The sequence below is a fragment of the Mycteria americana genome, chromosome 5 (assembly GCF_035582795.1).
Source record: "Mycteria americana isolate JAX WOST 10 ecotype Jacksonville Zoo and Gardens chromosome 5, USCA_MyAme_1.0, whole genome shotgun sequence".
Classification (NCBI taxonomy): Eukaryota; Metazoa; Chordata; class Aves; order Ciconiiformes; family Ciconiidae; genus Mycteria; species Mycteria americana.
In genome coordinates, this window is record NC_134369.1 from 11,164,812 (window position 1) to 11,189,069 (window position 24,258).

Below are 24,258 nucleotides of genomic sequence, written 5' to 3' on the forward strand. Positions count from 1 at the left end.
GTTGCTTGGAAGTTTTCTGGCTGGCTCTTGGGATGTGAAGTGTCCTCAGCTACGACCCTGCACGTAGCAGTTATTTGTAAAGCTCTGGTTACTGAGGTGGCACAGCAACTCGCTGTGAGCATCTCTGACAGGCAGGTCCTTTTAGTTCTTGCCTGTTTATGGATTTAGAGGTCTAGATTTAAGCAATCAGTTTTGTATATTTTGCCTTTTGGGTCCGAATCTGTCTGTTATCACAAATATTCACTGTGACTTAGTTTTTCTATATGAAGGACTCTGCTGCTTACAAATACACTTACGTTTCCTTCCCTAGTAACTTTGTGTGTTATGGACATCTTTCCCTCTGTCTGTTTAGTACCAACCGAGAGTCAAGAACCCTAACGCCAAATGTCCATTGCTTAAGCTCCGAATGCTTTACATTTCTCCCATGGCTATTTCACTCCTTGTCTTCCACTTACAGCACAGAAACAGAACCAAAATCCAAATTCACCTCAGTTTCTGAAATTTCCTCCTCCAGTTCCCCATTTCTTTATTTCTACAGCAGATTTTTTCCAGTTTGTTCCTGTGTTCCCCACCTGACAAAGCAGCCACTCCTGTTTAACCTGCCCTGACTGCTTCTGCTAAAGTCCTGCCATCCAAACTCCACAAGCCTTTGCCCTTTTGCCCTCTGAAGGGGCAAAACCTTCCCTTTGAACACCCTTTCAGAAAACCATCAATGAAGCCTAAAATCCCACTGATGACCTAGAAATCTGTGAAGCTGCCCATGCCATGGAGATCTGAACTCAGGTACTTAAAGAGATACCAGTATTACAAGTTCTAACTGGACTTGTACTAAATGATATACAGCCTTGCTCTGTTTCTACACACAGGCTTCAATTTCCCTCTAAGTGAGTCACCAGAGCAGGAAACCCAGACACAAAAACTGCGTCTCTCCCTGGGCTTTCATTTCTCCCCACGGGTACCAGCCCCTCCTGTCCCGGGCTCACCACACTCGCAGACCTGGGGATGCGCTTTTTGTCTCACCACACCACCGCACTTCAGCCTCCACCACAGTCTTGGTACCTTAGATTATGAATCGAGAGGGCAATGCTGTAAAATAAACTCACCGGTCACATGCCTCTTCCTTGCTGATTTCTCCCAGAGCTCCTAATAAAACCCATTATGTTAAAACACACACAAAGTGGTCAGGCGCATACAGACACACACGCACGCACACCCCTATTTATTAGGCATAGTGGCTTTATATTTAAGGTAGTATATCAGAGCCCTGAACAGAATTTCTAACTGATATATTAAACAATTATTCCTTTGGCAAGAAATGCATTTGAGCCTCCATTTTCAACAAGTTACTGATTTTGTATGGGTTCTCCAGGGGTATTCAGACTAAACCATGCGTGGCACAGGTGTTCAGCCCCAGCTGCCTGAAGGGACCTCCAGCAGAGCAGAGCTACCCAGACGACAGGACCACCAGGCAAATTGTGCAGAGTGGGCTGGGTTTCTTGTGCACGCAGCACCCTCATATCCACAACCCTAATTTGGAGGGAATGCCATTAAAAATAACCCATGACCTCAGTTCAACTTTCCACGGCCACACAGTTTTGCCTGCGAGCGGTCTTTTACTTACATTCAGTATGTGAAATAAAATAACCACCCTGCCAATTTTCAGTACAAGGTGAAATCCTGGCTTGTGATATCCCAAAATGGAACAGTAAGAATATATGCAAAAAAATCCTTGTCAGCACTCTCCCAACTGCAGTGGCTATGAGCCAGATTTTTCATGACGCAATTTCCCAGAGGAGCTGGTTTTCAGGCCAGAGTCTCACCTCATCTGTGCTGAAGAAACTCCAGGGGAGCTGCAGGGGTGAATCTGGCTTTTTATGTGTAACCTGCTATCACGTTTTTGTCCAGAGAATTTTGTCCTGTATTTTAGCATCATTCTTCTTAACAACCTGCAAGACAATTTTCTTCAAAGAAAGCTCTTATTAGGCTTTATATCTATGACCTTAGGTTATCTTTTATAGTTAATCTACACAAGCTTAGAAATGAAGTTTTGCCTGTGGTAGCTAGCCCATCAATTCATTCGATTGTCCAGTACAACTTCCAATTCTCACAAGCAATTTGACAATTGCGAGTACTTTGCACTGCATGTTATGAAGTCTAGTATGGCAAAAATAATGAGACCTGGAATTACACACAGCATTGCAAGTCTACTCATTTAACCATGAATTTTCAGGTAATTTAGATGTTTCGATAACAGGCATACTATAGGCCAACGTGTCATATTACTCTTATCACAAAAATGTCATGTGCCTATCTCCTAGCTTGCACACATGCCAACTCTCAGACTCTCGTCGAACCTTCCCTAATTCACAGGATACATAAGCAAAATACATTATTTTTAATGGATGGTTTCATAAATAGCAGAGCCCTCCAGCCACTAAATAGTGCTCTCAAGTCATTCACTAAGGTTTGTAAATCATTAATAGGGGATATATGAATCTTCCTTGATGGGAAAGACAGAAGAAACCTGGGTCAATTTGGCCTGCTAGAGGCACAGAGCTGGACTCTGCTCCTGGTGACTTCTGTCACGAGTGGGCGAGGAGAGGGGTGTCCTGCCTTTCCCCCTCGGTCCCGCATGAGAAAGGCCCTTGCTTGGCTATCCTGGAGTCAAACGCCGGCGCAGGCAGGAAAGCTACCATCCACGGCCGTCCACTCCAACCCTTTGCTGGGGGTTAGGAGACTTGTCACCAGCTCATGACGAGCAGACTGGCCACAGCAGGTCTTGCACACATCCGCTGCTGAGAAAATAACTTCCTGAAGGCAAAGGTGGTCCACAAGGCGGGAGGGGACAGCGATTGCAGGAATGGCTGGGGCACGAGTCACCATGGCAGGACAGAGAGCCCCTGCTCCTGCCGGGAACCGGGGAGGAGGCACCTTGCCCCAGCTGCCGGGACAGGGTGCCCATGGCCAGACCAGGACTCCTGGTGGCCATGATGCTGCAAGTGGCGGCATCATAAATAAAATAAATCATAACAGATCATAAATCACGTGATTTATGGAACATGAAGAATTTATTAATCATCAGGTGATTATATGAAATCATAAAATAAATCATAAATAAAAATAAAAAATCTAAAAGGCAGCCACCCAGCTCCAGCAGACCAGAGAGTGGTCTGGCCTGGCTGCACCCATGCAGTGATGGCTGGCTGTCCCACATCACCAGACATGGTTTCTCTCCCACTTTCTCCTCCTTCACCTAATGGCTAAATCACTGCATGCCCCGGTGGGTGGGTGCAGAGACAGGCTGCCCGTGCATAGCTCAGCACCCGCCCTAGAAATGTGGCTTCACAACTGTTTGCATGGCCCAAGTTTAGCAACCTGTAACAATATCTCAAATCCCCCTTACTGCTGTATTTAAAGTTAGCTTCACTTCTTACTGCTTTTATTTCTGCAGTTAATCTGCAGCTTGGAGCCAGTGAACTCCGAAGCCTTACAATATGCTATAGCATGGGGTTAACCTGCAGTATCTTCTTAAATTACACGGATGGTTTAATTCAAAGAAAAATGAGCAGGTACAGAAAAGCCAGTCTAAAAGCAGATTGTAAACACTGCATTGCTTTCAGCAAGTTCAATTCACTTCCAATTCTGATCTGATATTTTTATAGATTTAATGAATCTGTCAGGTTGATACCATGCAATGGGATAAGTGAGCAGTCAGCTTTGTTGTTCAGGCTTTGTTTTCATGTTTCCAATTAAAAACAAAAACCCCAAGCAATTAATGGGAAACATTAAAATGTAAGAATGCAACAGCTTTTAAACATATGGGAGCTTTCATCTGAGCAAGAATTTTCCCTGGAAAAGATTGAGGTGAGCTCACAACTTTCAATCAAAGATCTCTCTATTTCTAAAAAACTCACTTGAGGTTGGTTAAGGTTATCACATAACAGGTGAATTTACACAACTTTAGAGACTGGCTTTACTAGAATGAATTATTGATGTCTTACTTTCATAAGTGAATGACTTGCAAAAACAGCATACAGTACATTTCACTGCTGCAAGCCCTGCAGACTTAATGCAGCTCTGGGAAAGCGAGCCGAATTCTTTCTCTGAATTGCACATCAACGAAAACAAGACTGTAAAGGACACAGTTACTTTGGAAACAGATCAGTCTTTAAAATGTTAAAAACAATTTATATATCTGAACCCCTTTGATAATTTATGTGGCTTTATAACTGTTTTTCCTGTTTTCAGAAGTTTTTCTCTTCCCTGCTAATTGACAGAAGCTGAACATCTATTTCAGTGGAGCTCTGCCAGTTTATACAGGCTGAGGATGTGGCCCATATTTTTAAAAAGGGAGGTCCTTTCCACTGTTTTGCCATCTGCCAAGCTCTGCTTTAAGCTTATTAAATAACATCAAGTTCCAGCAGGCATTTTCAGGCCATTAGAGTTTTCCATTTCTGGACCCCTACAGGTACCTAGCGAGTCTGGCTTCAGGAGAACCGAGCCATAGATTCAAAGGTACCGACAATGCTAAATGCCTTTTTAAAAGTTGGAAAATATCCTGACAGTTTGGACACTCTCTGTGGTTTCCCTCCAAAGTGAGTTTGTATTAAGATCTGTGAATGTGAGCAAACAATCTTACACGCTTGGGTTGCTGGAGGATGGCCTCCAAGTATCTGTTGATTCAACTGCGTCAGTCAGTAAGTCGGATGGCATGGGAAACAAACCTGTGTAATGCCGCGCGGTAGACTGAAGGGCGCAGACAGCTTGCTCCTGATAAACAGTGAGGCTATTTATCAGGGTGAATTGTTCCTCCCTTCAGCAGCCCTCGCGTTGCCAACCTTGCCTACCCTTTGGTCCAGCACCTCCACAAGTTGCTCTACCCACTGCCTCTTCCCACCCCGAGCCCCCCAGCTCCCTCACAGCACCCTATAGCCGCGACGCCGGCTGGGGAGATGAGCAGCAGCAACTGCCTGCTGGGGAAAAGAAAAGCATTTTATTTACCTTCTACTCTACAGTTACAAACGTAACAAACGTCGAATGTCTCGCAGATACATGAATGAACAGTTACGCTATGTAACCATGGATTTCCTATCATTTTTAGCATTTTCTTTCCCTCTCTGCTATTCATATGATAAACCCACTTACGCTACTGGTCTTAAAACAGACTGTAAACAGCCGGAGCAGAGATTGTCTCATCTTGTGTGCACAAGACCTACTACAATGGAGCCTTTATCCTGCCTGCAGACTTTCAGCACTGCTATAATTCAAATACTACTAATAATGATAGTGAATGTGGAATAGTATGTGCAAGACATTAACATGAACAGAGAATAACCCTCTATCAACCAGAAGCTCTACAGGAATAATGGAGTACCCCAGCAATACTGGCAGGGTTTGCACACATCCTGCTTTTTATCCCAAAAGAGCCCAAAACACCTTCTCAAATCTGTGGAAAGACTGTTTTCAAACACATAATATTGAATGAAGCCTTTTTATCAAGATGCAGCAGCCCCACATGCCATTTGGGGCTAAAAAGGAGAATGACCTTTGCCAGCTGAAACTGTCACTGGAAAAGGCGGGGGGAGGCCAGTGCGTACTGGTATGGCTGAATGACAAGCTCTGGCTTCTGGTCTGCCTAGGATAAAACGAGAATTACCCCAGTCTAAATCAGGCTCCCATCCATTGTACTGCCCACTAAGAAAAAACCAAACCAAAACAAACCCCCAACAAACCAGGCATTAATAAGCAAAGTGTCCAGCGAACAAGAAAATGGCACTTCTCACATAGCCTCTCATGCCAGGAGCATCCTGGTTTCAGGCCAGACATAAATGTCAGATGAAGACACCGGTAGGATTTCACTGTCATTTCAATGACACGCTCACACCTTCAAGTAAGCCTTTATAGAGGTGTGCGCATATGTGGACACACCTCTGTATAAACTTCAAACATGATTTAAGTATGTCATCCTACACCGACCAAGTCGTATTAGTACAAACCCGTGCCTATTGTAACTGTCTGAGTCATACGAGTACCTGGCAGGTATTTTAACACCGTTTTAATGGCTAATATAAATAAGCCTAAATCTCCAGCATACTTTGATTTATATGACCACAATAGCTCTTCTCCTTCCCTTCCTAATTAATTTATCATATGGAACCAACACTCACAGATTTCCCTTGAAACAATGTTAATGCAAAGGAAAACGAATAGGACTACAGTGCTCAACACAGGTGACCAGTGCACAGCGACGTCCTCTTAATGAGCAAGCTGGAGCTGCCTGATACGGCCCGGGTTTGGAGGGAGGCAAGTTTCCTCAGGGACCCGGCCGAAGGTCTGTGCCTGCGAGTCTCCCGGGCTGGAGAGCGTGTTCCAGGCAAGGGAACACCGCGTGGGGTGGGTAGGCTGCAAGACGCTGTAAAAAAGGCCCAGAAGTAAAGCAGTATTTTAAAATGCACAGTATTCCTGGCAAGTCACATGCTTTAAAACTGGATGTAAATCATTACAAACTTCAACTTTTGTTTCCACAGAACTTTTTAAATGTTTTTGCTTTCACACACAGGGCCCTGTTCAGCATCTTGCTGCCATGGTGTTTTTCTATCTTGACAATTCACTTCCGTGAGCAGGCATGGAGCCAACTCAAATGAGACTCAACGCAGTGAAAAGCCCTTCAGGTAAACAGTGTGATAAGCTAAACTGCAAAAACGAGACAATGTTTTTGGCCTGTGAGGCAGTTGCTATGGAGACGGTTGCTAATTAACTGCATTCAGCCAAGAGAACAAAGGGTTTAAGGGCAGACAGGACTCTGTATCTTGGAGTGAGCAATGCATAACGTCTTATGCAATCTGCACATCTATCATATCTGGAATACCTGAGCCTTTGCTTAGGTTGCAAAATACCTCAAGAAATTACAACAGGGTGGTTTATTCCTTTAAATTTGAACTGATTTTTAGGTAATTAATGATCTATCAGTATTTAAGAAACAAACAAAATCCATACTTAGAAGTCACAGGTATCATGAACCAATGCACCAAGTCAGGACTGTATTAAACATTGAAATGATTTACGTTCATTCAGAGTTACTGCTTTCACAGCTAATAAAAATGCCATTGAAAAATCACTTCTAAGACAATATAATGTACCTAATCTATTATTCTCTCTTGCATCTTAAAAATTATTAGCTTACAATGCTTGGAAAGCTTAGAATAATTAATTCTTCAATTCCTTCCTAAACGAAGTTCTTAGAAATATACCTTGGACCTAAATACTGTATTTACATTAAAATGGGCTATTCTGAACAGACATTGAATTACATTATTTTAAAGGGCTTATGTTTTGGGATAGGTGTGTATTACGATCCTTTACTATTTCTATAATGCACTGTAGTCCTACAGTACGCTAGAAAAACATAAACTTCTCAGAAGTGACATAAATCCCAGAGCACCATAGTTCCAGCTTACGGAGTCCCCGTGTGTTCCCAGGGCAAGCGCCCAGGCGCACGGCAGCCCCCTGCAAACCCCAGGGCCAGGGCGTTTGCCGAGACCCGACCAGCCTCACCGGTGGGCGAGAGCTGCACAGGCTGTGCTCGGGCCAGACCAGGCACCTCCTTACGGTATATGGGCAGATCCTCACTCACCTTTCAGACAAAGTCTTCAAAAGTTGACCTCTTTTCCTAAGTGAAAGCTGGGAAAACCAATAAAGAGCCAGTTGCTTATTAGAAAGCCCCTTCCATTAGAGATGAAAAGCCGATGGATAAAATACATCTGTGCTAACACAAGATCTCTTTAGGTCTGGATAAATAAGGCAAGATTTTTCCTTTTTCGGCCATTAAATATACAATTTAAATAAAAACAAAACAGGGAATTTTTTTTAATGATTTAGATACTGCTAGGATTTAACGGGTCACAATCAGTTTTGAAGTTAAGTCCTTACTAAGGGGAATGGGATGAGTTCACACCTCATGAGGGTATTACTTCAGCAAAGCTTGCTGCACACTGAACAAGCAGTATATTAATTTACTACACGAAGGCCTAAGGTTTGGGGTTTTTTTGACATTTTAAATTATGAGGCATCTGCAAACAGATCCTAAATCTGAATTGTACATGGATTTTCCACACCAGCCAATTCACATTGCCCCTAGACATCCCCTCCAGCATTAATCACTCACCCACACTACTGTAGTTCATATTTCTTTTACAGGAACAGAGGTCTGCAAGATTCTTAAACTCTTGCCTAGAAAATAGAAATTATTACTTATGTGGCAAACTAAGTTTTAAACATAAGGGACCCAATTCTGCCTTCAGTTACACTGCCATAAATCTTTAACAACTCCATTAGATTTATAACAGTGTAACTGAGGAGGAAATTGAGCCCAAGATATTTTCTAAATCGGTAATTAAATAGCAGAATTTTAGCTTGGCACAGAGTAAAGACCTCTTAGATTACGTCTTTGGATAAGACTACATACTATTTTGTTCCTTGAATAATGATGTTATGTACAAATTAAATCATCTTATTTTCACCAGCCTCTATATTACCCTGTGGAAGGACCACATCACTTCATGGCGCATCAACGTGGGGCTAAATATCGCCTCACTTTCCCATCCACTTTCTCTCTCCCTTCTCCATATAAATGTTAGACTCTTTACAGCTGTCCATTATTTGTACATGCTATATAGCACCTCAAGGACCTTTTCTTGTTTGGTTTCAAGGAACTAGTATATTAAACAAATGTCTAATAATAATAAAATGGCATTTAGCCAACTCCCTTATTAAAGGTGCAAGGCATCCTGTGGTCACATTATGCAGAGATTGTACTTTTCAGGAGATGCAGCCTGCTCTCCCAGCGCACAGGATGTGGTGCAGGAAACATGGTTTTGCCACAGTAGCCCTAAGCTCCCCAGGGGTCACTGGATAAACTGTGAAAGGGGCCCCTTCAGCATTAAAACCTAGATGGCACTGCGGGGAAGAGGGCTCAATTCCCAGCTCCGCTATAAAACTCCTGATGACATCGGACAAGTTATTTAATCTCTCTAGACTTCTTTTCTTCATTGGGGTAAAGGCAGCTTGTAAAACTTCCTGTCTCATAATTTTAATAGAAGTGGGTTTTTTCATGGCTATTTTACCTCATTTTTATCTTTGCTCAGTATTTCCAGTTCTAATGCATCTTTCCTATTATTTCCCACTTTGCTAACCTTATACGCCAGAGTCCACGCTGTCCCCACCACCTCTGTGCGTGTCACACTCGCAGAGGTCAGTGGGAGGCTGTAACCTGGGACAAGGGCTACCAAATGGGGGCTGAGAGAGATCAATAGCCTTGGGGGCAGCCAGGCCAGGCCAAAGGGTTTTCTGAACTGTCCCACCTGCTAATGGCGCTCCTCTGGCAAACCCTGCTATATAGCTCCAATAGTCTTTTTTCACTGCCTCGCAGGATGGAAAATTCTGTGGGTGGCTCCTCCGTACGCTATCCCTTACAGTAATTCTCCTCAGCACTTTCACAGCCTCTGGTGATTAGGCCTCCTATAGCTAAAAAAACACCATGCAGTCTAAATATGTAACAGACAATAGATGCCTGCATACCTCACCTATTTAAATATATGCCTACGTACCTATCTGATAACTACTATGAATATGAATCATAATATTTCTTTGCAGATAGCTCTCACAGTAGGTTGCATTTAGCTGCCAAAGCAAAGTAGTAAGGTCCCAGCCAAGAGGTAGCCAGCTCGTTGTGTGTTGAGGTCTCCTTGTTGAGGTCTTTTAAATACATTTTAATTGGCTGGAAGGCAACACATTATATTCAGGTACACACATATTTCCACATATATGTGTGTGCATATATGTATGTAGCTATTAGTAAGCACTTATTTCACCACTAATTGTACTAAAAGATTTATTGCCGATAGTCTATCCAAGGAAGAACTAAACAAATGAAAATGCAATTCTTGTTCAAAGAATTAAATGCTGAAGTTACCAGATCACATGAAGACACCTGTTAAAATGATTCACAGACTATTTTCACTACAGAAAATTATTTTACTACTTATCTACAGTTGTCAACAATACCCATAAACAGTAAGCCTCCTGTCCCTGACCATCTGGAATTGGAACCATTTGGGTTAACATTTTCTTTTTCCCAGTGTCTAAGACAGTAGTGTTACCTGTTAGTTTAGGGGTAAAACTGATGCTGAATCCAAGTGGCTGACGATGCTTTTTTCATCTGTGTTCCCTACTCACTTGCATTGCTAGCATGACATAAAAGGCAATTGAAACTATGATTTCTATTTAAGTAATGCTTTTCTTTTCCATGCTAACCAAACACCAGTTGATGTTAAGGTGTAAGTAAGCAAAAGCGAAGCAGCTTCAGGCAAATAAGCTTGAAATGTTTCAGCTTTGCTGCAATGATTAGGCATGTTGAAAAAGCATTTCGTTCCTTATCTGCAAACGTAGTATAATCTACCTCACCTACTTCCACACAGATTACTGGAATATGCTCCCTAACACCCCCAGGCATATATTCTGTGCTGCTGTCCCCAAAACTATCAGACATCAAGTCTGATACTGTTGCCTACAGACAACCCAAAACTCAGCCCAAGCCAAATCCATCGCTGCCTGTTGGGTCCCTTGTCTATCCCCTCCAAGGAGGGCAACCAAACAAGGAATTGGGTTGATGATCTGATCTTTTTTGGTGGCTCATACAGACAGTAACCTCTGGCAAGCTTACTGCCCCCTGACAAAGGCAGGCCAGATCTCGTGCTAACTTTAATTCTGTGCCACGTTCTTAAATTCTATGAGATTGTGTGGGTGCAAGACAGCCCGATATCTGGATTTCTCTTTTTTGTTTCTTTCTTCCTTTTTTTTTTTTTTTAAACAAGACAGAAAGGAGATCTCAATAAAAGCATGAAATCTCCCTACATCCAGGAAAATCCTCAGGAGGCTTGACCTAGTTGGAGATGCCTGTTGTAGGAAGGCTGTAATTAAGCAGTTGCGATAGTGACGCTGACTTCTCACATCAGAGAATGCGCGTGTTGACCACAGTTTCTATTAACAGTGCTTATTTGAGTCCTCTGTACGTAAAATTGTAATGGTGTTTGACTGACATCCCAGCAACTCCCATGGTGTGCAATGCTTTCTCAGGGTTTCAATTTCCTCATGAATTTGGGATGCATTGTTGTCCCTTTTACAATAGGTCTAACAAGCCATGCTACTTCCCTATGTTTAAAAGAGCATTCAGGAGATGGAATTAGCACATTTATGTTCATCTCTCTCCTCCTTCCCCAATTCGTATTATTTTTGCTTACAAAAACATGTCCTTTAATCATCCAATGTAAAAATTTTAGTATGCCTAGAACAAAACCAGAAAACCTTCAGAGGGGCCTTTTTCTATTAGCTAAACCATTACTTCTGCTGAAAGTCTGTAAACTGTTAATCCATTAGCATCCAATTTCTTAAACTATATGGTCAGACTAAAATCATCTGGAAGCCCAGACTCTGAAGTGTTTCTCTCTGATGTTCCAGACCAAGTGTCCCACATTAAATTGTTTGTAGGATAGGAAAATATTCATACAATGGTATGACTACAACTTCTCAAGGGCATCACAAAAAAAAATCCTGCATGCATCTGTGAGGAAATCCCTGTAAGACACAGTTAAGATACATATTAATTTTGAATAGCATGGCCCTCAGGGAATTGTGTAAGATTCATGTCACAACAACCACAGTACTTACTCTCCAACAGTTAGCCCAGGCTCACTCTTGTGAGGTGTGGGGTGGGATATAAGTCTACTTCTCGGGAGACTGCATGGCCCCAGAAAACCAAAGATGCTGTAAAAAGTTCTTTGTACTGCCACTGTTCCTTGTTCCCTGTAGTGTTATTTGTGATCACACCCACACTGAGCAAATCCACTGGGGGAGAGGGGGAACATTAGGATGAAGTTTCCCTCCTGACATGGTTCAGATGCCTGGCTTTCACCACTCGTTTCACTGGCCCCAGCTCTGCCTGGCTTGAACAGCCGGCTAGGAGTCTCCGATTCCAGCAGCTCTTGGATGCTGGTGCGAGCCATGGTGATGGTGCTGACTGTGGTGGTGCTGCTGCTGGCAGTTAAGGAGTCAATTTTTGATCAATTTTTTTCTGTTACTGGTCATGTACGACGCTCTCTGCACTGTCCAAGTCTCTCTCTTTACAAAACAACAGTTTCTATGTTTTCTTACCTCTTCTGCTTCAACAGGGATGCTCAGAACAGGGGTGTCTAACATGAATGTAACTCAGCTTCCACATCCCCACACAAGCACTTTACTGGGGATGTGGGTCAATGGACTGCTGCTATGATTGTATGAGGTAATTCAGCTGGTAAGAAAGGAGACACTTCTACCATAATCTCATACTGGTCTCATGAAGAAGAGTCCAAACCCAACAGCCCGTCATAACCCCCAAGAGCATGTGGGCCTTGTCTAACTCAGGTTGTCCCCAGATTGTCTGAACCAGAATGTGTTCACCCTGACATGCTTCTAGGAGGGATCCCAGTTCTGCAAGGAATGAGATCAAATAATTGAGTACATTTTGTTTTATGCTATCTACATGCAGGATTTTCAATTATCTTGAGCTCTCAGTACTGTGCCACCGACTAACACACTCCATCAGCCTGATCAAGCCTGTTTTAACTACCTCCTAGCGCAATAACCCTATTTCTTAAGGCTGCAAAACTATGCCTTCTGCAATTACAGGATCACAAGTTCATCTTGTGAAATCAGTGCTGGAAGAAAAATGAGCTAATATAAATCATACTAGACAATCACCTAAACGTATCCTGGATGTTGTAGTGAGGTTGCATCACTTCAGGACTCTCATGCTAACATGCGTCATTTCTAAACAAGGGTTTTACTAAAGGAACAATGTCATAAAGGAAAAACATCCTCTTACTCTGTTTAGTATAGCCTTTTGAATAGGACTAGCCATTAAATGACTCTTAAGTGGCCGAATGCCTGATCTGAACCTGCCCTTGTAGCTTCCACTTAGTTCCAGGCAAGAACTAATGTTGCTAGTTACTCCTCTATACAAGAGTACCTACTCAACACTGGAAGACTTGGGCAGCAGCCATACAGTTTACTGGACATTGTTTCCCACAAACAGGTTATAAACAACTTCCTGCAGGTTCTTCTTTATATGGATGACTGAAGAGAACATACTTAGTTGAGAGAGGACAAAAACCAAAGTGCTAAAAAGCACTTCCAAAGGTTGTCCTGCTCTTTTTGATGCATGATTTTGCAGCAAAACTTTCTAGTACAACTTGCCATTTCCTTTGCAATATATCATTCTCCTGACCCAACACAGCCAAATGGAGTACTTGATCGCTGTGCCATGTACGACCTTGCACTACATTACTCACACTCTCGGATGTGGTGCTTCCCACAGCCTGCTCTCTTCTGCCTGCGCCCCAGGTAGGAGCTGATACCCTTATCATGCACAGCTCTTACAGTCCCACTTAGATTTTCCCTTGAGGACGGCAGCTTACGGCAGAGGGGGAAAAAAATAAGATTTTCTATCTCGTGAAGACTCTGCCACTTTATCGCAAACCATTGATAATTTACTCTTGAAAGCCCAAATAGAAAGATTAAACCCTGTTCCCTCACATTTCAGAAATCCTCGACAAGAAAGCCCGATACCCTTCATTTCTAATGACAGCAGTGCCTATTGCTCAGCTCACAAAACCAGACTGCCTTCTTGCAAGCACAGCATGCTGATGTTGCAAGAACATCACCAGATTGCAGAAATGTTTATAGGCAGATTTGTTCATAATCTGAGCAATTTAAGTAGCAACTTTTCAAACAGACACTGTATCTTTGGACCTTCATTTTCTTCACTTTTAACTGATCGCTCAGCACAGGCTTGCAGCCTGCCTTCATGCATGCACTGTGCCATGACGTAATACAGTGAGCAATCACAGGATTGCAAGAATGTTTCTAGACAGATTTGTTTACAATCTAAGAAACCCAAATAGTAACTTTCATAATAGGAGTCCTACCTCCAGTGCATTTTGTGTATGTTGCTGTGAGACCAAAAAGAAAAAATAAAAAAAAATACAAGAGCATATCTTCGTACAATGATTGCAATAACAGATGAATAAACATGCAACCTGATACTTCACATCTGGTATTTCATCACTCCAAATACCTTATTCGCATTCAAATATATTTAATACTGTGGAAACTTTATAAGGTAGTGATGCCTTTATAGAGGCAGTAACTTGCATGGAACTTTTAAAATTAAAAGCAATAGTAAAAATAATTTGTAACATGTTACTGTATTCTACGTAAAGCTAGGTACCTCGCAGTTTCCTAATAGAAACCCAGAAAGACACCTAATAATAGCAGTTAGCTACAGAATCCCACAATCCTACAGAACAGGATTTCTTTTGCTGATGTACTAGTTCAAAGTTCAATTTTAGTATTCATTTTATACAAGGTGCTTTGGAAATGAAGACTATTACTACTCATCGTGCAAAAATTCTATCATCTGAGCAGAAATTTTTATGAAAGTATCATTTTCCCTTTACTGTCATGGTAATGCAGGCCAAGAGATTTTATGCATGACCTAATAAACATACACAACAGTTTTGAAAGGCTGCTATGCACCTTCTCACGTTAATTAGTACTCATTCTTCTCTGTAAAAAAACTAAATATGCTACAAAACTTCCTTTTAAAATAATGATTAATACACTATTAAGTAGTTTTGTTGCAGAGATGAATACCTCCAATGCAAATCACGATGACTAATTTCACTCGTAATTGAAGAGCTGTTTACAAGTCTCAAAAATTAAGATCAAACTATTTTCTTGTCTTAAAGGCAAAAGCCACCTTTGCTACCTTGAGGCTAAGTTAGTAATGCCGATCATAACATGTCTGCAGGCGTTATTACACGTGCTAGCAACTTACGTTACTTTGGCATTGTCCCTAGAGCTGCACTAAAGCTGCGTCTCGCTATAGCTAAATTTCAAAAAAAAAGATGAAAACATGCACACAGGACCAAATCCATTCCCGTGGTAACTCCAGTGACTTCAGTGTTACACCAGGGATAAAAGTAGGGCTGCATTTCACAGCAGCTTTCATTCTTGTAATCTTTTCCAAAACACCCTCCCAGGAGCAAAGACAAGCACAGGCAAATATCCTGCCAATAAGTGAGTTCACAGGAATTGCTACAAGTAACTAAACTGTCAGCAGTAAAAGACCAACAATTGGAACAAAGTACAAATACAGGACAGCCAATGCCCTCTAATGGGCTAGAGTTTTACTATGTGCTGGATAAACAAGGACACAGAAATTCATCAGAATTGATCTCTGAGAGGGGAGGGAAATTATAGGGTGTCCCACTTCGTACTAGTGGATGATATTTGTGTTTTATCAATACTTCTTCTCAAATGGTACAGATGAAAAAAATTCTTACCAAGACCTTGCAAGACAAATGAAAATGGGTCTAAGAGTCAAGTCTTTTCTCCATGGGCTACGCTCAACTGCTTGCACGAAGACTGTGAGCATCAATTTACAGATGTGTTCCTCTATCCTCCTTCAAGCTTTCATATTTATTGCCTCCTCACCTTTTTTTAATTTTATTTATTAGTAAGTCAATACTCTACTAGGAGCAAAACCAAAACTGTAAGACCATCACAACCATGCAAGCACACACACACACAGAGGAAGGGGGAAAAGGAGTGACAGATAGTGGTTTCCTGCAGAAACCTTATCACTGCTCCCTTGGCCTTACAGCGCACTCCCTTTCTCTCAAGAATTTCCAAACTACGGTTCCTGGAATTTGCCCCTCTGAACCAAAACAAGCGTCTTTGCTTCTTACCCAATCATTTCCTATAAATTTAAAAACAAGAGTTTCATTAAGTTTTTATTTTGTTTTCTGAGGGTTTCTTCAAGGACCCATAACCCTATACTTGTGGCAGGGTCAGCGGCAGCCTGAAATGCTCCTGGTCTCCCACAGGTCACGACTTTGTCCTTACAGCCTGAGGATGCCCCAGGGCCAAAAAAAAGTCAAGACATCTCCTTCCCCCTCCCCAGCCACAGGGCCCTGCACCCTTTTCTGTGGGGGTAGGATCTTAAGTCTTTTGTTCTTGCCATCCTCTGGTGCTGTAAGTTACTTTTTTGGGAAGGCAAGGGAAGAGGAAAAGGCCCTCCCCGTCCCTTCCCTCCTTCATCCAAGACCACAGCTGTAGAGAACAGCTGAAGCGATTCAGGCTGCCCGGAGAGGTCACAGATGTCCCTCGGTACGGCTGAGGCGGCTCTGCCAGCACGAGCCACGCTGCTGCTGCCCAGGTGGCACCGCGGGCAGGCGCCCCTCGGCCACCCACCCCGCACACCCCCCAGACTTCAAGCCCCCCAGTCCTGCTCGAGCAATCCTCCAGGTCCTCCCGGGCCAACTGCCCAGAAGCCTGCACACAGCCCTCTTGGAAACGCCACTTTTAAGGACGATTTTAGACCACCACAAAGAACAGTGAAGAAACTGTGGCTTCTGCTTACATGGATGTCGCAAAGCTCTCATTAAATCAAAGGCAGAGACTTAAAATATTTCTTCAAGCAAAATCTCTGCTCTTCTCAAAGTCTCTCTCCAAAGATAAAAAACTACAATTGCTTAACTCAATCCACACAGAGTGATCATTATATTTGCCTCCGTAAAGATCATATTTGTTCTAGTGCCTATATCTAAAGGTAATTTCAGTCAGAAAATGAAATGGTGCTCTCTTGACCTTTTGTCTTACATGGTTCATGAATTACTGACACATTACAATATCCCCCAACACTGTGGAAGCTTAGAGATATTGCAATGTCTCTCTTGTAAGTGAAATAAACTTGGTATGCCACTAAAAGGCATTAAATTATTTTCATTATGCCACACAGAATCTAAAACACTTACACTGTTTTGATTTCAAAATCCTTGGAGAACAATTATGCTCTCAGGGCCATAAGACTCTATTAGAAAGTCCTCAGAAACCTAGCATGGTTTCAATAAATCCTCAAACACTACAAAGCAGTTACTCAGCTTGAAGAATGAAAACATGAGTTCATCCACTGCGAAGTCAGGATGTGAATTCTGCTTATACAGTACCCTGCACTTCCTAACACATTTTTGTTCTTCCCAATCAGGGCAACGCTTTCAGTCAAGTTTACAGCATCAAACATGCATACCTCATTTTGTGATTGAAAATAAACAGTATTTGATTTAGGATGAGCATAAGTATACGAGATGTGCATATATGCTTATGGCATTACTAGCTAGCAGTATTAATCAGCAATTAGATATGCATAAATACTTTTCTACATATATAATTTAACAAAAGTTAACATTCAGGATTAGAGAACCATTAAATTAAATCAGTGATTGTCGAAATGAATGGATAAATATGTTAATTTCTTTAATTTATGCAACGGCACAAAGAATGCCTCAAAACACCAAAAATCAGATTTCAGGGGCGATTACTGTGGTTGTAGGGATCCCAATTTAAAAAACATGCAGCAACCTTTATTTTGGCTGATGAGGCTGTTCAAGCCCGAGTAGAGCTTTTGAGCATAAATACACAATAAGCTTGTTTGTATATACATGCTTATGTCCTCCTAGGAAGAGCACAACCTTCTAATTAAGCAAATCATCTCCCCTTTCCAAAGGAAAGTAACAACACCGAAATGCAACCAGAACAGGCGGAAAGGGGTGACAAGGAGCGGACAGGAGAAATTATATTCCCCTGTGCAGGGAGAGAAGGGGATGGGGGAAGAGAGGGCACAACAGGCAAACGCCCAGGCAGGAAACCGGGGCCCGGCAACTTTCTGCCGAGGGCAGCCGAGATGCCTCTCCGCGACCCTCTCCTTCCCGGCAGGACGTTCCGTGCGGCCGCCGGGGTCACCCGGCAGCTGCGCGGGGAGGCGGGGGCCGGGTGCCGCCCGCCCCGGCCCCCCGGCCCCGCCGCCGGCAGCAGCGGCAGCGGTGCCCCCGCTTCCATGGGCTCAGGCGGGGGGCGCAGCTGGCGGCAGCTGCAGCACCATCTGCTCGGGGCTGGGCCCCCGGGCCGCCCGCTGCCCCCGCCGCCCCTCCGCTGCCCGGGACAGCCCGGCCAGGTCGGAGCCAGGTGCCGGGAAGCGCACGCCCCGCACGGCACAGCGACCGCCCGCCGCCGGCCCCCGCCGAACGGGGAGCCGGAGCGAGGGCTCCGCCGGCCGCAAAGGGCAGCTTGCAAAAGGCAGAGGAGAAGGCGACGGAGCGGGAGAGCTCGGAGGAGCGGGACGAACGCTAAGGAGCCCCGGACGGTGCGTGCGGATGTCAGCATCCCTCGGCGGAGCGTGTATTTATGGAATGCTGTCAGCACGTCATCTGATTTACAGCGGTTTGCACGGAGGGAAGGGGAAAGGAAAAAAAAAAAAGAAAGAAAAAGAAAGGCACAAAAGCACCCCTAACTTGCCTCTTTCATCGATAGGCTTCTGAACGCGACGAGAACTTCATCACTTCGCAATTTAATATTGCATATCCTGCCACGCGGTCACGCAGACTGTATTTCCCATTTCCCTTTCTTCACCATTTATTGAACAATAAAGAAAAACGTTTACTTTTTTTATGCTCAAGGAGTGACATATTTAACAGCTTCTTTTAAACATTCCCATTCAGCCACCGCATAGCATTCATTAAAGACAAAAGTCTGCATCAACATTGCTTCCTAGTGCCAGTGGCGAAGGGACTGGTTCGGACAGTCCTGAGCAATGCGTCAGCCCAGCTGAGCTCCCTCAACTTCACAGATTTCTTCAAGATTTACCCCGAAAGTACCAAAATCAGAGGCAGGGATTTTGTGTAAAAACAAGCTGGGCTTTACGGTTCTCATTGGGACAATTATTTCCAAAGGCTAAACGTGTACCACTTACCATACATTTTGCCTTCATCTGATAAGATGATTTTCCTCCTCCCACATGGTGGATAGATAGCTAGAGCCTCCTGAAAGCTCTGTTCAATGTCAGGGCTCCAGACACCTTCTGCATCATTGTCAATAGGTTTATCTGCAGAATCACTCATTCTTTCAATATCCTCGGCAGGACTCTCGCTGCCGCTCCAGCTGCTGGGCTCAATGGTGATGGCTGGGGTCTCCAAGCCTAAGCCTGGAGTCTTAAAGGAAATAAACCTACAAAACAAACAAACAAACAACCCCAAAAGGCATTAAAGACATGGAACTTCAGGCAAACATTTCTGTCTATTTCTGATACTAAGTTAAGAGTGGCTGAGCAGTAAAGGCAATAACATGAGCGGGGAAGCACCCAGGAAAAGTAAAAATTAATACCCGTTCAAATCAGAAGAGGTGGAGTGATAAGGTTGTCAGAAGGGGAACTCTATCACATTTTCTGTGTGCAATTACATGAAGACATAGAGCATCAGGTTATTTTTCACAGATAGTCAAAGTGGGTCTTAATACTGGGGAAAACTCTGCAGCACGACACATTTTATCTGGCTGAAGACTGGCACCCTTAAAACAACGAGCCAGATCCTCAGGCAGGGGTTAATCAGCATACTTCCACTGGCTGGAAGAGAAGCACACCAATTTATGCCACAGCAACCACCAGAGCCTAAAACCACTTAAACCTAAAAACAAAAGCAAAAACTATTGTTCACATTCATCCGGATGTCAGTGGAGTAAATGGAATTACACTAGCAATGACACAGCTCAATGTGATTAACTGGAAAAGGCTGTAATTTTCACATCTTACCCAAATAAATAATACAATCAGAATCTGAGCTACATACAAACAGAAATCTTTAAAATTATAATACCAGAGAAAGGAATTACAAGAAAAGATACATACTTTGCCTGTTTTAAAAGGTCTCTGTCACAGAACCATAGTAGAGCAAAAATTACAAGCTTCAAGTTGCTGAATCAATTTAATAAGAAATAATTTAATATAGCTGCACCTGCTCACACCACCAGAGCTGCAGATCTGTCAGTGTTCCTTTTATATTTTTGAGAGAAATACAACTCTGCTATAAAGACTTGCTCCAGGCAAAAAAGCTGCTATACCAGACCAAATTCATCTCTGGTGTAATTCTTCGGGAAGCCAGTGAAATAACACCAGGAACAGATTTGGCTCAACATGTCTAGGCATAATGCAGTTTTATTTTGAAAAATGAAGAAGTTTGGTGACTCTAACTGATCTAAGTGGATGGGAGTGTTCAAACATGCATGCATGAGCTGCACACGCATTTAAAAACCCAGTTAGTTGGCTAAAGGCTCAAAACCCCCTAAACTATAACATTTTTATTCTGCTGGGGGAGACGAGAGCAGGCCCTTTCCACATGCAGAAGAGAGGGGCTTCCCCTTCTGCACACCTCCGTCCTCCCGCTGATACACCGCTCAGTGGGGTCTCAGTATGTCCTAAAATAACAGGTGAAAAGTGGCAGAACGGCATTCACCCCACTGGGAAAGAAGGGGAGGCTGTACGTCAGAGGCCATGACAGCTCTGACCAAACACCCTTGGGCTGGAGAACTCCCTGAAAGAAGAAATATTTACAGCAGCCCTCACCCGAACTAACCAATCAACCAATCACTAGAGATAACCAAAACCTGATAGTCCGGTCCCTCAGAGGCTACGGTGCCTTGCAACAAAACAGAGCTGAAACTGGGGAAACTGGGAGTAGTCTCTCAGTCTCATTAACCAACATTACCGGTCTGACATCCAAAATATGGGGTATTTCCACTTCTCCAGGCTCTAACAAGAGCTTGGAGGGATCAGTATATGTGAAATGGACTCCCAAGAACTTCATTTTCCTTACTTGCATGTCTGTTTCTACAAAGAGGCATTTCTTAACTCCACATTTGTTTGAACATTTCAGCACAGCTTACAAAAATGTTAGTGCCTACCCACCAGTAATCTCAAGGCTAATCAGTGTCTCGAACGCCTTTTAATAACTGATAATGAGGGAGCAGATGGATTCACAGGGAACCACACACAAACGATAAGTGGGTGGGAAGTCTGGCCAAATACACCACTTATTGTCTGGGAAATCCAAAATGTACAAAATTTTTAAAGATGTAAACCCTTGTAAAATAGTGAAACACCATCCTTCATAATTCTCAGAAGGCTGAAGGGTTGATTCAGTCCTTACAAGATTTGAACCTTGTACGCAAGGTTTAGCCAAAACATAAACACAGCAATACTGGGAAAGAACTGACAAAAACAATCATGTCCACTTAAGCCTTCGAATACAGGGGGAATTTTAGGTAAAGGAGAGGTAATTGAATGTTGACTGGGCTAATTAAAGGGGTTTCAGTTTTACTGCCACAGTGCAGGGAAAAATGGCTACTGGAGATTTTATTGGCCTCACATGATCAAGACACGGTTTAGCATTTCACCAGAAGACAAGACGGAGCGGGACTGTTTACTGGGTCAGTTCTTCAAAGGTGATTCAGGGAGGAAATCCTTCCCCTCCCCGATCCTGGGCACGACGGCATGCAACACACAGCACAGCCACGGGCATCTTTCGCTCAGCCCAGCCACCCTCTGCTTACAAAATCTGCCACAGTCATAGCCTCAAGTCTTATTATCGTCCTATAAACCAGCCCTTGGTATTACATTATGCTGAAATAATAATTAAAATGCACACAAGGAAAACAGAGAGGCTCTACAGTAATTAATGTTACTTGATATTCATGTTAGATCTTGCATTGTGTTTACTGGTGAATTTTCACTAATGTGCTATCTCCCTTCCCATTCCTTTTTACCTACTTGGATATCATCTTGAGGCATTAGTAGCTACTATTCCAGCCTCTAAAATGTAAGACAACCAAGTGTTTCTTCCAGAACATCTGTACGATAGGGGCGGGGAGCAACCTGCTGTAAAAAAAGCCCTTTCATGTACTAAAGGTTGCTTTTAGTGATTTCCATTTTGGTGAATGCTGACACTGCAGATCAAGCTAGAGGACCAAGGAGCAAAAAAAACTTGTATTACAACCATTAAAGGGCTCCCTCTTATTTCAGGAAAATAATGAGCTACTCAGTTAATCACTTCCAGCTCAGCTCAACATATCAAAAGGCCTCCTCCTTAGCTTGAATTCTAAGGACCCAACTGTGATGAAAAATTTCAGACCTGTTATGCTGGAGTTCAACATGATTATCAAAAATAATACAAACTGTCAATACATGAGCTTTGTTGCATATTCCTAATGAGCTATAAATCTCGTGAAAAATGTGGATTTACAGTCCAATTTAAATTTATAAAACATTAAAAACAAAAATAAAAAAGCAAGCCTTCCTGATATTAGCAAACTCCAAATCTTACAATACCAACGTCCAGCGGAGGAAGAGTTAATCTCCTGGAGGCAATTAACCCCACCCACCCCACCCCCAAAAGCAGAGCTTGCACACATGACAGACCAAGTTGAAGAGTTCTGTATTTGCTTTTCATCATGTTAACTTTTAGAGAACCAATTTCATGCTCATACTTTCTGTTAACAAAATCAAAGCACCTCCACACTACCCAGAAAACCAACCCAAAAAAACCCCCAAAAAACCAAAAACCAGATTTTGGCTAACCTTTTTGTACTTTCCAAGATTGCTTAAAGCACACTCCTGCAGTTTTAGGAGGTCTCTCTCCCGAGTTTCCCTTTTAACACCAGTCTCTCTCTCTCTTACATATTTCAAGATGACAGCTTCCCCTGTGCATAAAGCTCTTTTAGTTGCAAACCTGAATGCATCTTTCTTGCAGTTGCTGTCTACTCTCTCCAGTTAAGTCAATTCTAAGTATATCTGGTTTTCTCATGACGTTATTAAGACACTTTTTCTATGCATGATGGAGGTATGTTTCCCCCTTAAACAACGCAACGTTACATTTAGCAACAGAGAAACTATTAGGGACAATACTGGATTTTATAAATACGTTTTATAGCCAATCCATTCAATACAGCTTCATGAGGTACAAGATGTGACTTATTTTCATTGTGTTCACTTGGTACCATAACCTGAAAAGTTACTTTTAAAGCTCAGAGAAACAAGGATAGCTATTGTTAGAGTTGATCAAACCAATGAATTTAACTAAAACCAAATGATAGTCTGCAACATCTTATCAAGGCAATGATTTCTTTGCTTGCATAAAACATTCTCTTATGCCTTCACTTTATGAGCAATGCAAACCTGGACTTGCCCAGAAAGTTGCTGCTCACAGACCAACAACTGAGATCAATAGGTCTTCACAGGAGCGTAGGACAAGCGCAGATTTAAGGCCTTGGTATGTTTCATATCCTTCAATACTTGCACAATGAACTAGCATGGAAATACTGTCTTTCAAGAGTCCTGAGAGCTGAAACTTATTTTACAAAATCCTGCAAAAGTTAAACCATTTTCTCTGTTTGTTCAATGAATTTACTTTCTTGAATTTCAGTGTACAGGTGCTGAATGGTGCCTTCACTGAGCTATCGCTTGTATTTATACATAACCACTGGAAGAGGATTCATACTCTGCAGGTATTGGTGCAGGAACATGAGGAAGACTGAAAACATGCCTTCGTTCTGAGAGATGTCTGAGAAAAAATGATTATGTCTCCCCAGTCATCTCCATTCTGTCTGCTTGAAGGGGATCAAGCGCAGATATTTTTCAGATAACCTGCAATGGCACCTGCAAGAATTTGCAGGTGAGAAAGCACCAGTGTAGTTATCCACACTGATCTTCTGGCTACGAATGGCTGCAGAAGGCTACCAAATAATTCTTACAACGAGCCCAATATTTCTAAAACAGGTCTTTCAGAAAAATCTCAATTCTTGAGCTAAAGATTTTGAGTGTTGAAGTGGTAGCTTACACTTTTAAGAACCCATTTTATTTTTAGTTTGTGAACAACTTCATCTTAGCTTCAGTTATATAAAAACAATGGGACCAGGAATCCAACAAGCTTTTTATAAACATCAAGACGATAATGAGCAGATGAGTAAAAACCAACTAATTCTAAATTTGCAGATGGCAAATTTTCTCTCAAGGCTTGAAAAGTTACAGGCCCATGGGATTTTCCTTCTGCTTTGTTCAGCAGTGCAAATCCACAGCTGGAGCGCTAAGGCTTCAGGAAAGAACTGCTGGAGAGAATCCAGAGGAAGAAAGTTATCAGATCTAGAAAACATGACCTACCAGGAAAGGAATTAGGTTTGTTTAAATTTAGAGAAGACTGATGTGAGAAGATAACCACTTTCAAATAAGGAAAAGGTAACAGCAAAGCAGAGAAGCAGCTCTTGGCCATTTCTACTAAGGATAGG

General features: G+C 42.6%; 1 protein-coding gene across 7 annotated transcripts in view; it reads right to left on the reverse strand.

Moving 5' to 3' along the window:
- Positions 1–24,258, reverse strand: part of TEAD1 (TEA domain transcription factor 1) — a 162,809-nt gene that overhangs the window by 88,360 nt on the left and 50,191 nt on the right. For 5 of the 7 annotated variants that reach the window (XM_075502109.1, XM_075502108.1, XM_075502107.1 and 2 more), the window contains exon 3: positions 18,902–19,155. The exons of the other annotated variants lie outside the window; for them this stretch is intronic. In XM_075502109.1, coding sequence (XP_075358224.1) covers positions 18,902–19,049 — 148 coding nt within the window. In that variant the 5' untranslated portion in view covers positions 19,050–19,155. The remainder of the gene's footprint in view (positions 1–18,901; positions 19,156–24,258) is intronic. 7 annotated transcript variants of the gene reach the window in all.